Here is a 17,230-nt window from a genome sequence, read left to right on the forward strand (position 1 = left end):
AAAATCGAGTTTTGTCACATCCTTTCCAGTTTCCTGGCCCTAAACATCTGCAAAGCGGACGTGGGTTTTGCTTGCTTTTAAAATGGATGTGGCAGTTTTCCAATAGTCACAGAATCACCTGAGCTGAAAAGGACCCACCAGGATCATCAGTGCAGCTCCTGCCCCTGCCCAGAGCCCCAACAATCCCCCCTGGGCACCCCTGGCAGTGCTCTCCAAAGGCTCCTGGAGCTCTGGCAGCCCTGGGAACGTGCCCATTCCCTGGGGAGCCTGGGCAGTGCCAGCACCCTCTGGGGGAAGAGCCTTTCCCTGATATCCACCCCAACCTTCCCTGACACAGCTGCAGCCACTCCCTCGAGCATAGTGTGTGAAAGAAAGCCTGTAGCAAAGTGATTTTTATATTTAATTAGACCCTAGCACACTCCTCTTGAAAACAGCTGTTTACCAGCTTGTGCCAGCTTGAACAGCAGATACCTGATCTGTGCCAGAATGGAGGCTGTGCCTACATGTGAGCAGAGTATATCATTCCTGTTTTTAATCTCCAAATGTTGTTTCTAATCTCCTAAATAATGCTTAAATGCCATAAGATGCACTGGTGTGCATAAAGATACATTTTGTTTCTTGACATATGGAATTTGAGGATAAATATGTGTCACTTTAAGGGAGAATGTGTTTTTATCCTTTCCTTTTTTATTTTGAAATTTCAGAGCAGAAGATTCCTGAGGAAGACTACATAATTTTGGTAGATGGTTTAAATGATGCTGAATTTCATAAACCTGATTATGGTGACACAATTTCTTCATTTATCACAAGTATAATCTATAAGTTTCCTCCTTGGTTGAAGCTCATTGTGACCATAAGAACTAATTTCCAGGTAAAAACACCTTTTAATGTTTTTCTTACACTCAAAGACCAAATAATCATTTGTATTGGTGCAGCTGCATTTTTATGAAAAATACTGGGTTTAGAGGAACTCAAAGTCTCTTGGATTTTTTCCTTCCTTCCTTCGTTGTATGTTTTTTTGCAGTGTAAAAATACAATTCTGGAGGCCTTTTCCCTTGTGAATCACTTTATTGCAGCTGTCAGTAGAGTTGATAATAGCAGAAATGATGAAATTTGAGTGTGTTCCCTTGTACCTCAGGAGTGTGGTGTTAAGGTACAGGTGTGCTTCAGTACAGCCTCTGAGAGTTTATTTCTCCTCTGCCTTCTTACTGTCAGCACACAGCTCACTGGATGAAGAGTTTATTTCTCAACTAAATTCTTGGGTTTAAAAAGGGATTTCTGTAGCTGGGACTCTTCTCCCTCTGGAGACCGGAGAAGTGTGTCTTTGCTTAAAATATCTCACTAGTCTGAAAGTGCAACTTTTTGAAATCCATTTAATTACATAGAGTGGAATAGAGTTCCTTTTTGTGTTGTGACAGTCTGGAGATGTTTGGTAAAGCTTTCTAGTATATGACTCTGTGGAAGAAGTTTCTGGTTCTCAAACTTGAATTTTAGAAATTTTAAAGTAAATCTTCGGAAGTTTTACTTATGTATGAAATTCGTTAGAAGTTGCAGAAGTGTTTATTTTAAATAAAGGTCTTTAGGATCTTTGTTTACATAAACATAAAAGCATTCTGCGTAACAGAAACGTGGAAGTGTGTTCAGGTGAACCTGCTGAAGGGTCTGTGCTTGGCAGTTGTACCTTCAGGCACAGGGGGCTGTGTGCAGGGCACCTTTCTGGTTCGTTGTCACTGGAAGCTGGAAAGGGGAGTCTTCTCTCTCTGCTCATTGATGGTGCTGCTTAATAAAACGTTCCTGCCTAATAGATCCATTCTTTTGGCCTCCCCCTTTCCCTGGCCTGTCTTAGGCTCCAGTTCTGGTGACCGTTTCCCGTTTCTTTAACTTTGAAGTGGTCATTTCTCATCTCTTTCAGTTGTTGAGTTTGGTCAGTGAAATACTTGAGACCTTCCTATGAAAAATGATAAAATATAGAAATACTGTTCTACCTCTTATGAGGAGGCAATATTTGCAAAACCATCTCAGGGATACTGAATTCCTTTTTAGAACAGTACTCACTTCAAAAGGAAATGTAGCAGAGATGCATTGTTGAGTTGTCAGTGCTGAAATACTGAAATGTCTTTGGTTTGTCTTTTTGGTTTTTCCCCCTCTCTCCCTCACAGGAAGTGGTAAATTCACTACCATTTGTCACAATATCCCTGGACAGTTTTCCAGACAACAAGGGAATTCACAATGATTTGAATGCTTATATTCAGTACAGAATTAACAACAGTCAGGAAATTATAAACAACATGTCTTTAAATGGAAAAGCTGATGCAGCTACAATTGGGAAAGTGAGTAACCACCTGATCATGAGAAGCCTGGGATCTTATCTCTATTTGAAACTCACTCTGGATCTTTTCCAAAAAGGTCATTTAGTAATCAAAAGTGCAAGCTACAAAGTTGTTCCTGTGTCTCTGTCCGAGCTGTACTTACTGCAGTGCAATATGAAGTTCATGACAAACTCTGCTTTTGAGCGAGCTCAGCCCATACTGAACGTGGCTTTGGCATCCCTGCATCCCATGACAGATGACCAGATTTTCCAGGCTATTAATGCAGGGCAAATAAACAGTGAACAACAGTGGGAAGACTTCAGCCAGAGGATGGAAGCCCTTTCATGTTTTCTGATCAAACGACGTGACAAAACACGCATGTTCTGCCATCCTTCCTTCAGAGAATGGCTTGTCTGGAGAGCAGAAGGTGAAAATACTGACTTCTTATGTGAGCCAAGGTAAATTAAAACTGCAGTAATTCATGTTTAAGTAACCAAAAATAGAGGTTTTATATTTGATTGCAACAGTTGGTGAGAGGAAAGAGTGATCTTAAAATACAAGTATACCTAATTTTTTCCAAAATGAAAACTTCCATATTTAGAGGTAATGTGACTTCAGATTCAAAGTTCACAATGCATAATTGACTCTGTAGAAGTCAGAAGTTTGCATCTGTCTTTGCTACCTTCATGGAGAAATGAGAGTGCTCTATTGTTACTAACATAGCAGAATTGTTGAGAATCCGATGCAGCAGCACCTTGTCTATGTAATGTAGAGTGCAGGAAAAGAAGGAACAGATCATTTGGGCTTTTTTAAATGCAAAAATATTGAGACATTCCGTGCTGTATTTATATCCTGCTGGCATTGTTTCTGTGTGTTCATGCTCACCTCCTGTGACTTGGAGAGCCAGACAGTGGCTGTTACTGTTCATCGTGTTCTCACAGTCGGCTCCCTGTTGGGTTTTTTCCCATGTTCCTTGGGGTTTACAACGTTTGGGTTTTACAAAAGAATAAATAATGCTGACATTTAAAATTATTACCAGCCCAAGACTTGCCTGAGCTTTTGAGTGGCTGTAGCAGAACCATTTCTGTAGGTGGTACTGGGGAGTTGGAGCCCTGTGGAGCCCTGCTTCCACCACGCTGGGAACTCCCAGGGCTTGCCTGGGGGGCTGCCTGGGCCCAGGTAAAGCTTCTGATTGTGGGAAGTTCTCTTCAGAAATGTCTGAAGATGGGGAGGGAGCTCCTTTCCCACAGCTTCCCCCTCAGCTGAAGAGTCCAGCTAGCATATGGCTAATTGCCCGGTTCCAGTGTATAGTCTGATCGACAAATAATATATGATAACCTTGTTTTCGCAGCCTTGTGCCACTCTCACTGTTTCCTGGAACACTGACCAGCACTAATGTTGTGTAGAATTACTAAATACACGTTTTCTCTCAAATTTTGCAAGTATTCAGTCTTCTAAAAGGATTGGCTTCTGTCTGAGATGCCTGCAGCTCCTGGCTCTGAAAAGGCAAAAGAGAGCAGTTTGTAAACCACTTCACAGCTGACCGGGCCACCTGTGAGGGGGCAGCACAGAAAGAAATACCAGGAGTGTTTCATCCTCAAAATTAGCCATTTTTCATTTTGCATTATTTCATTATGGGAAAAATTTTGTTTGGCTGTCGTGGTATGTTTCAGTAGTCTGGCAAAGTTGAACTGTTACAATGGGCATAAAGACACGTTAGAATGTTTACTGAAATACAGTTATAAAAGTGCTTCTCTCTTAATCCTTTTTATTAGGAATGGACATGCTCTGCTGGCTTTCATGTTTTCTCGGCAGGAGGGAAAGTTAAACCGCCAACAGACTATGGAACTTGGCCATCATATACTTAAAGCTCACATTTTCAAGGTAAAGCTTGCAGCTTAGTAGGCTTTATGACCTATTTTATGAACACCTTGTAGAGGTTCTCCGCTGACTTGGTTCATTAATTTGTTGGGAGCTTATGCAAAATATTTGGTACTGTTATTGATCAAGATTTTATTCCTTTTTATACTGACTTGTAGATTAAAATAGATTTTTCTAGTTCTATAGAGAGATTTCCTGTTGTATCATTTCTGTTAGGGTCTCAGTAAAAGGACCGGAATTTCTTCCAGTCATCTCCAAGCCTTGTGGATTGGTTATAGCACTGATGGACTCTCTACAGCCCTGGCTTCCCTGAGAAATATCTACACACCCAACGTGAAGGTAAGAGCATCAGCGGGGCTGTGCTGGGCAGGGAAATGCTGCAGTCAGTGTAACCCTTCAGCAGAAAAGCACCTGGAGCTGAACTCTTGTGACAAGCCTTGTTTGCTGAAGTTGAGATCAGTTTTCCTTGGTAGCACTGACGGAAAGGGTTTTTGCTTGCACTCACACAGGTGAGCGTGTGGGTGCGTTTTTGGGGTTAGGTGTCTCACGTGGCCTTGCTGGGCAGAGCTCAGCACTCTCTGCTTTGTGGGAAAACGTCAGTTGTAACAGGGGGAAATAAGTGTGGGAGGAAAGGATTTAAAACACCACAACTTTGCACTATGATTTGAGTCCCCAGATGATGGATAGTGAAATCCAAGTCAGTCAGCTGGAATTTGAGCCAACTGCTAAGGCTTTTGACTGGAAATTTGTGTGTACAAAAACACACATGGGCACACTCTGACCTTTTTCTTGAGATTTTCTTTTTAAGCAATCTGGTTCCCTCTTAATGGAGGTAGTTGCAGCAGAGTAGCAGCAAGTTATGTGCAGTTGTGATGAGTAGTGAGTGTCAGGGGAGAGACAAGTCTTCTCTTGGGAGTGCAGTACTCAGTAATACGATAATGTATTTACTAAGAGAAGATTTAAAACTGCTGTATTGCTCTATATGAGTTTAAGTTGATGTCTGCTAATAAAATCTGCATCAGAATTAGGGAGTGATAAATGAGTACCTGATCAAGATACCAAGTTCAGACAAATCTGAGGAAAACATTGTTTTGTTTAAATTGAATTTTAGGTGAGTCGGCTGCTGATTTTGGCAGGAGCAAATGTGAATTACAGGACTGAAGTACTGAATAATGCTCCAGTGTTGTGTGTTCAGTCACACCTTGGACACGAAGAAATGGTCACTCTTTTACTGGAGTTTGGAGCTGCTGTTGATGGCACTTCAGAGAACGGGATGACAGCCCTGAGTTACGCAGCCGCTGCAGGTCACATGAACATCGTGTCACTGCTGTGCAGGAGAGGTGCAAAGGTGAGCTGGTGCACTAGGATTGCCAAGCCTGCAGTCAGAGTCATACAGAGGCCTAAAAACGTTGTCATTGATTAGTTAAGTATGTAATTATCAGGCATAGGCTTGAGGGGTGAATCCAGAGTGCCGTGAAGCATTTTGCACATGCCACTGGTCAGAACCCTCTGGCAGAGCGTTCAGCCGGTTTTGGGTGCCACTCACTGTCCACTTTTATGACCTGTTGTCATCAGTTTGTCAGTGGCTGTTACTGAGAGAGTCTTGGGCCCTCTAAAGGCGAGGTCACAGGCATCCTCAGCTCTCCTCACCCACCCTCTGGTCCCCTCAGAGCCACTGGCTGTCCAGTAGTCTAAGCATGATCTCCCCTTGGCAAGCCCAGGCTGGCTGGTCCTGCTCGCCTTGTCCTTCCCGTGTTTGGCAGTGTTGTTCAGGATTAGTTTTTCCATCACCTTCTCAGGTGCTCAGGTGAGGCTCTTGGGCCTGTAGTTCCCCAGGTGTTCCCCTTGTCCTGGAGGTCAGGGGTGGGAGCTGCTCTCTGGCAGTGCCCTGAGGGGTCTCCTCCCCACAGCCTCCCCCTGTGTCTGCTAAGCTCAGGCGTTGCCTTTCTGCCCCCTCAGGCTGACGTGGCCGACAAGAAGGGCCAGTGTGCCCTGGTGCACAGTGCCCTGCGGGGGCACTGCGGGATCCTGGAGTTCTTGCTGGGCCTGCCGTGGGTGACTCCGTCCCGGGAGCAGGATTCGCTGCGGAAGCGCCAGGCGCTGCAACAGGCTCTCACCGCTGCTGCCAGCATGGGCCACTGCCAGGTGGGTTGGGAGTGCTTCAGGTCTGTCTGAAATCGACACAGCTGTACAACAGTGCGCGCAGCCGGTTTTAAAAGAGGCTTGGAAAGAATTTGCGCTTCTCATATTTGTCACAGTATGTATTAGCAGCTGGTTTAAATGCTCTAGCTGAGTATCACATAATACAGTTTGCTTCAGGATTTGTTTATATGTCATTTTCTGTCTGCTGTCTCCTCTCTGTTCTTGCAAGTAGTCCTAAATTTCTAGTGGTGGTGAGGATTTTCTGTACCACTGACCTACCCAAGTATGTTTCTACTTCAGGCTGAGTTTTTTCTTCAAATTTTTCATGGCATGAAATCACACAGGCTTCAGTTTTCAGCTTGATGCATGTGTCAACTTACAGACTTCAGCTCAGTGTCACTTCTAGACAGAAATTTGGGAAGGAACACTAAAACTCATAAGAAGTACTTAAAAGGCTTTAGATATTTAGGTAATACAAGTATGTCTTCTGTTCACTGGGAAAACAAACTGTAACCTTGATAGAAAAGTAGTGAGTAAGTAAAGATACTTGAATGAAGATCAGCTAGGCTAGGGGACTTAGTTATGTAGTGAGTGATACACCGAAGTGGAAACAAAATCTCTTCAATAAAGCTGTTTCAATATTTACTTCCTAAAATCTATTTTTAAATTGCAGTAAGATAGAGTCTGAGCTTTGAAGTTGTTTAGATGATCCAAATATAGAAATGTCTATGTGCAGGTTATTTTTTGTATGGAATATAAGCCATCACTGTCTTACAATATAAACTTGAGGATTCTGAGCTATGGTTAACTTGGATGAATGGATAATTCCTTGATCTCATGAAAGTTCTAGTTTGCTGTCCATTTATTAAATGAAAGCAGTCAACTATTGAATATCAACCAGAGATCACATTAGTCATAAATAAATACCTGAAAAATGTCCATCTTTCTCTAGTTTTAAGACATTAAGAAACTGTGTTCTTAGCTAGAAAGAAGATCTGTGTGTTTCATGAATTTTGATAAATTATATCCTAACATTTTGAATTCTAGGATTTTCCATACATTTTATACAACAGTTTTCAGACAGCCTGAAAACGCCCAGATCCTTTCTCCTTTCCTGCCTTTGTTTTTTCCTGTAGCATCCCAAATTTTGTTAGTGTGGTTTTCCTTCCTCATCTGTTGACTGCAGCCTCAGTGACCAGGTGCCATTAGAAAATCTGTTTAAAACAGTCATTAGAAAAAGCTTTAATTTAACAGTCTTTTTGCAGGTGGTTTCAAAGCACAGATTTCCTTAATATAGTGGAAACACAGCAAAACTTAATTTAAAGCTTATTTCAGCTTTAAAAATTACCATTTATCAACATATGCTTAGACCATTCTGTGAAGAAACTTAGAGAAACAGGTAAGCTATAACCAATGTGGAAGGAAAAACCTAGGTATCACCATTTTATGAAATGTATGCAAATATTCTTATTTTTGCTCACTTGTTTTAGATGATACGGAATTTCCTCACTGAACTGGGATGCTTTATTTTTGCCATTGTGTATTTTGATTATTCTGTTCTATAGAGGCCACATGGGAGCTCATTAAATCATGCTCATGCCAAACAACAAATTCACAGAAGAGCATTGGGCTTTATTAAAAAGGTTTTCAATAGCATTCACTTGCCTTCGAGTCACTCTAAAATCCTACTGAATTTGTTTTGAGCAGTACTGATTTTCCTTTCTATTGATTACATGCACTGAGAGAGAAGCACTCTCACTTGTTTTGGATCTCTTCTCCCTTGCTGTATCGTACAAGTGACAACTGGTGCTGTTGTGGCTCAGCACATCTGTGCTCACAGCTCACCTGTGCTCACAGGTGGTTCGTTACATCCTGACGGTTGAAAAGGACCATGACATGGACATCAATGACACTGATGCCTTGTGGGGAGAAACAGGTATTTCCCTTTCTCTGTGTTTGGTAACTGTGGAAATACAGTGCTTAAGTTTCAGTGTGGGATTTTATGGGGTTCTCTGTCTGAGAACCTTTGTTTAAATATCATTAGTTTTCAGGAAATGCTGGTCCATAGCCTCATTTGTTCTAATTAGGCAGTGGAAGAGAAGACCTGCCTTTGGACATCTGGGAAAGGCCAAATGCAGTTTTTAAGGCAGACTGTAATGCCTGCACTGCAGTTCCCTGGTGTGCCTTGTGAGTGGCATCTCTGTTCCATGGGAACACACTGGGATGATGATCAGTGGCCTCTCACATCCTAGAGAAGCAGATGTGCTTCGTTCCTACGTGTGTACAAAACCCTGGTTGCAAATCCAGTGAATTCTAAAAGCCATCCGTTTCTAAATTAATTTTGTTCTTCAGTGTTTTCCTGTCAGTGTTTTTTATTGAAACCCTTCCATAATACATTAGGCATCCTCACTCATTGAGGAAGTGATCTCCCTAAAAGGGGGATTTTTGAGCATGACTGGACTCTTTTGCTTGTAATATTGATACCATAACAGTTACTTTCCAGTTGTTCAGCTCTCAGCAGTTGTAACTGTAACACAGTGTAGTTTCATCGACTGAGGAGGGAATGGGTAAGATAGTGCTAAAAAAGAAAGATTTACTTCTTCCTGCAGTGTTTGTAATTTCCTTTACTTTCAGCATTCATTGAAACTTAAAATTCTACTGGATCATGTTTGGAAATGCTAAAAATGAGTAACAGGAAATTCACAATTTGACCCACTTCTTAGCAGAAAATGCAGATTATTAGGCTTTAGAAACTGGAGGGCCAAGTCCTTTGCTGATTCTTGCATAAGTCACACATGAACTCATTTTCTAAACACGGTTGGCATGATTGATGCCAACATCAACGCAAACAGCAAAACTTAAATTTCAAGTTCTGCTTAAAACACAATATAAGCAAAATAGAAGAGAGAGAGAAATCACAGCGGGAAAAGTATTTTCCTTTTTTTTGTTCAGCTTTCAGTAGGGGTCACAGTGAAAAGCTGAAAGAATGGCGATTCAGTAACATACTGTGCATGTGTCCAAAGGGCAGCCAAGCCAAGAGCTGATGTTGATGCAAATGCTTTCTCTAGCACTGACGGCTGCTGCAGGAAGAGGGAAGCTGGAAGTGTGCAAGTTGCTGCTGGGGCACGGAGCGGCCGTGAGCAGAGGCAGCAGGAGAGGAGCGGCCCCGCTGCTCTGCGCCGTCCGGCAGGGACACTGGCAGGTGTGCACAGCCCGGGGCTCCGCGGGGAGGTGGGCCCTCACCCCGCCTTCTCTGGTTTGAACATGGTTAGGGCGCTTTTCTAGCACGTGTTCGTGTCTGCTGCAGAGGGATGTGCTCAGGAGCTTCACTGCCCAGTCCTTTGTACCCCTTGAAACAACTTAAAAAGCATGTTGGCCTCACAACGGTCTTAGTTATAATTTACCTGCAAAATAACGTGAGTTAAATTACTTTATTTTATAGACCGAGGTTGGAGGTGATTTCAGATCTTTTATACTGTGCAGAGAGAGCACCTTGGATTCAGAAGCCTTCCTCCTGCTGGCCTCTCCTGTCAGGGGAAGGCCTTGAACTGCAGTCTGGGTTTGAGCTACACAGAATTTCTCAGTGGTTGCCATAAATACCACCTTAGTCTTCTTTTTCAAAAGTTCATGCTGTTATGGCTGGAGTCTCTATCTGGCAATTTCATAAAATCATGGAGTTGGTAACAGTGGAAAAGCCCTCCAAGACCGTCACATCCAGTTGTTCCCCAGTGCTGCCAAGGCCAGCAGTAACCCATGTCCTGAAGTGTTACACCCGTGTGGCTTTTAAATCCCCTCAGGGATGTGGCAGATGGGAATTCCACCCCTGTGCCAGGGCAGGACAGCACTTTCTGAGAAGAAATTCTCCTAATATCCATCTAACCTCCCACTGGTGCAAAGAATGTATTTTGAAATGGATATTTTCTGTTCCAGATTGCTAAACTTCTAGTGGAGCATGGGGCTGATGTGAATTTAAGTGACAAGCAAGGCCGGACACCACTGATGGTGGCTTCTTGTGAAGGGCATCTGAGCACTGTGGAATTTCTTCTTTCTGAAGGTAGAAAATAAATAGCAGATTACAGCTGCACCAGGGTTGCATCTGGGTGAATTAAGCAATTTTTTCATTTAAACAGAGAATCTTCATAACAAAGTTCATTTTCATTTTACAGGTGCAACTGTTTCATCTCTGGACAAGGAAGGACTGACAGCTCTGAGCTGGGCATGTCTGAAAGGCCACAAGGAAGTAGTTCAGTATTTAGTAGAGAAAGGTGCAGCAACTGATCAGACAGACAAAAATGGACGAACACCCCTAGACTTGGCAGCTTTTTATGGGGATGCTGATATTGTAAGTATAACAAAACAGAAAATTCAAGAAAAAGCCATAAAAATTTAGAATTTAGAAAAAATATGGCCTACCAAAATAGGAAATTTGGGGAAGTAGCCAAGATGGTTACACTGCTCTCATCCTGACTGTAATGGAAATGTTTGCTCAGGAAGGCATTTTCTAGATGAAGTAGAAGCCCAGAATTATGCTGCAAACCCACAGAGGTCACTTCTCAGGGTCCTGGTCAGTTGGTGCCTTTGTAGAGGAAATACCCCAAGAAGAGGTGTAAGAAGAGGAAGGGCACACTCAGGTCTGTGTGCACTGTGGACAGATTGATGGGGTCAGCAGGGAATTAGACAGAGCAGCACGTGCAGCCTCTCACATCTGTGTTTCTGCAGCTTGGTAGACAAGGTCTGTTTCAGGTGCTGCTGTGGCGTGTAACTCACTGTAGCACATTGTCCCATTCAGCCTTTGAATTAACTTGAAATTGTAAATAAGCCCTCAGGTTCCATAGTGGCTTTGGTAGTTTTCAGGCACTGTGTCTTTTTGCCTGTTGCACTGGGTACTGGAGACTGCTGGAGAGTGAGGGGTGTCCAGGCTCCCTCCTGGAGGTCATTTACTGTAGGTCATTGTCCCGGAGTGGTGCCAGCTCCCGTTTCCCTGGCCAGACCCGTCCCTTCAGTGGGTCAGTGCTCAGCCACTGGCCAGGCTGGGACAGGGACAGTGAAGGGGTCCTTGGGCAGGCCTGTGGCTTGTGGGGCTGTCCACGGGCAGGACTCTTGGTGCCTCTTCCCTCACGAGGTCACTGCTGGTGGCACTTGGGCCAGTGGTGGTTATGGGAAGGAGCTGCTGCTTCCCTGCAGCCTGCCCGTGCTGCGGTGCCTTTGCTGGGCTTCAGATGCTGAACTCTGCAGCATGTGCTCAGCGTGTGCCAGAGGTCACATAGCACCTGAAATACTGCCTCGGTCTGCCTCTGTTACCCAAAGCCATGTTACGAGGCACGTCTCCTCTCCTCCCCCAGGTGCAGTATTTGGTGGAGAAAGGAGCAATGATTGAGCACGTGGACCACAGTGGCATGAGGCCTCTGGACAGAGCCATCGGCTGCCGCAACACCTCGGTCGTGGTCACGCTGCTGAGAAAGGGAGCTAAGCTGGGTGAGTGGGGCTGCCCTGCGCCGGCACAGACAGCCGCGCTCTGCTCTGCCGCAGTTCCTTGTTTCTGGAAAGCAGGTGAAATGAAACACCAGGTTTTTGCAGGCTGTCTGGTCTGCAGATGCCCACCTGAGAGAAACAATCTCCTCTAAAGGCAGAGACACAAGACTGGCTTTACAAGTGAGGAAACACAAGGACTTTCATTCTGTGCCTTCTTTGATGTGTGCTGACAGTGAGGTCACTGTAGATGGTTACTCTGCCTTAATGTATTGCCTTTAAACAATATTAACTGATTAACTATTAACTGATACATAATTCTGGTCTATTAATGATCTAGATAAGGAAGTTTTACTTTTAAATAACATTCTTCTAATAAACTGTGGAACTGTATCTTTGCAAAGGGTAGGCCAAAAAAAATGTAAGTACATGGTGCAGGTGTGTATGTGGTAATTACTGAATATTTAGTACCTTTGAACCACTATTTCATATCATTATTCATATTATTTTATATTCTTTGGGTAGTAAGTGTGATCAAATACAGGTTCTTACTTAGGCCTGAATTTAATTGTGACTTCTACACATTCCTTCACAGGGGTGAAATGTATCAGACCATTTAATACCTGGCTGCTGTCCAGGTGGTGGCATAGATGTATCTTAAATATGTACACCCTAATTATGATAACAGTAATACTGGTTCCGTGTAGGTGGAATATATACTGAAGCAGAACCAGGCTTTCTGCCATGGCAGACAGGAAACACACTTTCTTCCCTTTTGTCAAAGACCCTTAAAATTTAACTTGCAGGAAATGCAGCATGGGCAATGGCCACCTCCAAACCCGATATTCTCCTGATTCTTCTGCAGAAACTGATGGAAGAAGGAAACATGCTGTATAAAGTAGGTAGATTTTTATTTTTTTCTGGCAGCAGACCCTTGGAGTTCTGCCTGAAGGTAGACTGAAGGCCTTTATGGCTCCTTTTCAGCTGTATAATCTGATATTACTACTCTGTTTAAAACAAAACAAGAACCATATATGTTTTTTTCCAGTACTACTAGTACATGTTAGTGCAAGTATTATCCTTGTCAAATACCATTGAGCATTTGAGTTCAGAAGGAAACACAAACTCTGGTTAACATGCAGGCTCTCGCTGTGCTTGTCTGACAGTGTAGTTCATACTGTGTATATTTATTACAAAATCTGTCTCTGTGTTTTCTACTTAAGGGTAGCTGTCAAATATAAATATGCATTTTGGTTGTAGTATTGCAGTATTAAAAGTTTCTGAAAAACCTCTTGTTCCCTTGAATTTGCAGAAAGGCAAGATGAGGGAAGCAGCACAGCGCTATCAGTATGCATTAAGGAAGTTCCCAAGGGAAGGGTTTGGTGAGGAAATGAAAGCCTTCACTGAGCTGAGAGTTTCATTGTACCTGAACTTGTCACGATGTCGCCGCAAAACAAATGTAAGCTCTTGTGTTAGTCTGCTGCCTCTGGCACTGGGAATCTGAGACTCACATCCTACTGTGTTACTGGGGTTGTATGTGGACATCTCTCTGTGCTATTTTAGAATCCTTTTCACTGTACCCTGATCTTGGGCTTTATCATGTCAGTAAATGGGTGGTTTATAAGATGAGGGCATGTAGCCATGGAGGATCTATTGCAGCTGGTCTTACGTCATGTAGTTATTTTGGAATGATGAACTGCTGGATCCTTGTGGTACTTCTAAAAGACTGGATGGAGAACACTGCTACCCCCCTTTGTTATCAAACAGCACAAGCAGGTGCCACAGGTGTGCCCGTGTGTGCTTTGAGCAGAGGCCTGCTGTGCTGACTGGGGCAGGAGCCTCTGGCTGTCACTGTGTAACGCCTTTGGTTCCTTTGTTAGGATTTCGGAATGGCCGAAGAGTTTGCTACCAAAGCCTTGGATCTGAAGCCCAAGTGTTATGAAGCCTATTACGCCAGAGCAAGAGCCAAGAGGAACAGCAGGTACTGTTTGATTCTGTGCATCTGTTGGCACAGATTTCTTTTAACTTGCCATTTTTTAATAGCTTGTTCTTTCCTGCTAGTTCAAATTTGAAAAGAAAAAAAATATTTTTAGTACACTTTGCATCTGTACTAGGTCTCTCTATCAGATGAAGCCAGCCACATCCAAATAGCAGTATTGAACACTCTGTAAATACTTACGGGGCTGTCTAGAAAGTAACCAGTTCTTTTGAAGAAGGATTATTTTAAGTGTAACGGTGAATGGATCTGCTCCACGTGACACAGCAGAATGTGGCCAGCAGTGTGCCACCCAACTCCATCATTTCATTATTTATTGCCAAGGTTGGGATTTATTACTGGCTGCTTTGATAGCACAGAATATGATGAATCATTAGCAGCTGAAGACAAAAACAAGTGGAGAGAGGAGGAACTATCTCTTTAGGTTGGAAGAGTAACAAATTATAGTCCTGTACCTGAAGTACAGGAAGAGGTGCATTTTTGATTCACTGTCTTTTCTAAACATATCAATAAATGGTCATGAAGGGTTCAGCAGGTTCCCTACTCTGGAGGTAACTGTGAAGAGCTTGTGAGACTAAGTGTCAGTTCCTGGTGTTCCCAGCAGAGTTCTCTTGGCTGCCTGCATGCACTGTCAGGATACTTGAGAGGAGAGTTTAGGATTGGGTCTGCACTTCCACCCTAGTTAAGAATTTCCTGAGGTGGAGAACTTCCAGTTCTAATTAGTCACCACCTGCAACAGGAAGCAGCAAATCAGGATATTTCACTGCAGGGGTGGAAGTGGATTAGTAGTAGGCAATGCTGGGTCTCAGATTTGCCCCGATTTTCATTGTTTACTTACTTCTTCCTAAACAGAAAACTACTTGCTGCTCTCGCTGACCTACGGGAAGCCACTCAGCTGTGCCCCAGCAATCAGGAGATAAAACGTCTTCTGGCTCGGGTGGAAGAGGAATGCAAACAGCTGCAGAGAACACAGCAACAGAAGCATCAGTCTCCACAGCTGCTTGAACAAACCAACAACTCTGATAATGAGGAGGAGGGCATTGTACCAGGTGTGAATGATAATTTTAATCTTCAGGACAGGGAAGATGAGCTGCCACACCCCAGTGAATCTGCTTCCCCTCCACAAAGGCTGCAGTGCTCCTCAGCTGCTTCATTATTCAGCAGGACCCTTCAAGAAGGTGCTCAGAAAGGTCAGTCTGTGTCCCCTCAAAGCAGAACAAGCAACAAGTACTTGAGAGAGCCCGGCTTGATCATGCAGCCAACAAAGCAGGCACAGATTGTAAAAACTAATCAGCATCTGAGCTCTGTCCAGCCTGGATCTAAACCAGGAAGCAGTCAGTGTAGCACCAAGACACAATTGTCTTTGCAGCATCTTCCCCACAGTCCCTTGCCCGTCCGGCACTCTAGAAATCAACATGTGGATGGGACAAGCACTTTGTCATCTGGGAGCATTTCCACAGATCCCACTGATGAACTGCACAATGAGAAGTTTGTGTCCAGCCAGCGCTCACATCCACAGCATCATGAGACTCTCTCTGCTTGTTCTTTTGCTGGTAAATCTAAACCTGGTGACACATCAACAGCCTCTGCTCCAATGAATTTCAGTGACTCAAGGCAGCAAGGCCCTGGACCCTGTGGTGGGTCTTCTGCCTCTCCATCCAGTAGTGTGCTTCTTGGCAGCTCGGCAGGCAGCTTCACTTCAGCGAGCAGTTTGTCAGGCAGTGTTAAGGGGCTGGGCCCAGATGTTCGGCTGAAGGAGACCAACACTAGTCAAGCTCAGGGTGCCGAGCACCGACCCCGCAATACCCCCTTCATGGGAATCATGGACAAGACTGCAAGGTTCCAGCAGCAAAACACACAGTCTAGTCGCACTTGGCACTCTCAGGCAGCAGATGGAATAGCCACAAGCATTGCTTCTGCTGGTATGCAGCCCTCCAGCTTGGAGCAGTTCTCAGTTAAACACTACTCAGCTAAAGGATCCTCTACAGCTGCTGCCCCAGGGGCTGGCAGCCAGAGCAGCGTGGAAGCTAAAGAACGTGAGGAGCTCACATGCCAAATCCCTTCCCAGTGTACAGACAGCAGATCACCCAGCCAAGGGGCTCTTTTATACCCCGATGCTGTAGCCAAACTTCCCTCCCACAGCCCTCAGGACGGCCACCTCAGCCACGTCACCACGGCAAAACCAAAGCGATCGTTCATTGAATCAAATGTATAACTACTGCTCTGAGCACTGAGAGGGCAGAGCTGGCTCACAGCACCGCAGGGGCTGAGTGCTCCACTAAACACTGACTGCCTGGGCACGGCTGGGGCCCAGGGAGCAGGCTTCAATGGGATACAACCACTTCCTACTGTTACTGTGACAGGAACTGGAATAACAAATTCCTGTAGAACGACTCAGTTAGGTTTGCCTAGGAGCTTGAGCAGAGGAATCCTTTCCATTACATGTTACCATTAAATAAGTATTTTCTTTCACATAGGGCTTCAATCTTGATTTTTGGATCTCTTGCATCTCACACATAGTACTCGTGCCTCTCAAATGCTTACAGGCTGTCTCACAGCAGTGCTAAGAGATAATCTGCTGCAGAATACTCAGATCTGAATATGCATGCATTTTTTTAAAAATCAAATTATTTTATCACTTTTCTAGTGGGATCTAATTTGGGTTGCATGATGTACATTTTAGGAAGCATAAATAATTTGTGTATGAGTAAACTATAAGCAGCCATGCTTTGACATGTAAATATAACTGGTTTTAGTAAATAGAAGAAATTAAACAAAATGAGTGACATTTGCATGTGTATTGAGAGGCTTTGACCATATTGGTTATTGCACTGAAGAACACACTATTATGGCCTATTAACAATAATCGCACTTTATATAGGGTATCTAATCACCTTTGGGTGCTATCTTAAAGCAGAATGATCTATTGTTTATTTGTGAAAAGGTACAACAACTAAGTGCTTAGTAAATGTTTTTATGGGAAACCCAAGAAAGGGAGGCAGTGAACATGAAAGCTTGAGGAAAAGCATATGTGCAGCTACATGACCAGGATGACGTTGAGAAGTTGGTTTTTTGAGGAAATGAGGGTTTTTTTATTGGCAAGAACATTCTGAAAATGAACTGCTGCAGTGACATTCCTATGAGTGCAATTCAGTTGGAGTGCTCAGCTTTATACTCTTTCCATCATGCTTGATTACAGTGTTCTGTGTACATTGTAAACAGCTGTACCCAGCTCTACACATCCTTTTGCAGTTTGCATCTTTAGCTTATTTATTGTTTACTGTTTCTTTGATATTTTGTACAAGTCCTATATTAGTCTTGTCCTGTAGTTCTATTTTTGCACAGCTACTGTACTCTTTCCATACAAAATAAAGATTATTAATATACCTGTGGGATGAGACAGTCCCTGATGTTACAGGAGAAACCCCCTCCC

General features: G+C 43.6%; 1 protein-coding gene across 2 annotated transcripts in view; it reads left to right on the plus strand.

Annotated features, from left to right (window-relative positions):
• TANC1 (tetratricopeptide repeat, ankyrin repeat and coiled-coil containing 1) overlaps positions 1-17,187 on the plus strand; it is a 43,957-nt gene extending 26,770 nt beyond the window's left edge. For both annotated transcript variants that reach the window (XM_066323230.1, XM_066323231.1), the window contains exons 11-25: positions 705-871; positions 2,160-2,767; positions 4,085-4,193; positions 4,407-4,529; positions 5,302-5,538; positions 6,150-6,335; positions 8,190-8,268; positions 9,401-9,534; positions 10,263-10,386; positions 10,499-10,674; positions 11,675-11,807; positions 12,608-12,699; positions 13,114-13,260; positions 13,682-13,782; positions 14,650-17,187. In XM_066323230.1, coding sequence (XP_066179327.1) covers positions 705-871; positions 2,160-2,767; positions 4,085-4,193; positions 4,407-4,529; positions 5,302-5,538; positions 6,150-6,335; positions 8,190-8,268; positions 9,401-9,534; positions 10,263-10,386; positions 10,499-10,674; positions 11,675-11,807; positions 12,608-12,699; positions 13,114-13,260; positions 13,682-13,782; positions 14,650-16,012 — 3,779 coding nt within the window. In that variant the 3' untranslated portion in view covers positions 16,013-17,187. The remainder of the gene's footprint in view (positions 1-704; positions 872-2,159; positions 2,768-4,084; positions 4,194-4,406; positions 4,530-5,301; positions 5,539-6,149; positions 6,336-8,189; positions 8,269-9,400; positions 9,535-10,262; positions 10,387-10,498; positions 10,675-11,674; positions 11,808-12,607; positions 12,700-13,113; positions 13,261-13,681; positions 13,783-14,649) is intronic.
• Positions 17,188-17,230: the final 43 nt, after the last annotated feature.

This window comes from Sylvia atricapilla, chromosome 7 (assembly GCF_009819655.1).
Source record: "Sylvia atricapilla isolate bSylAtr1 chromosome 7, bSylAtr1.pri, whole genome shotgun sequence".
Lineage (NCBI taxonomy): Eukaryota > Metazoa > Chordata > Aves > Passeriformes > Sylviidae > Sylvia > Sylvia atricapilla.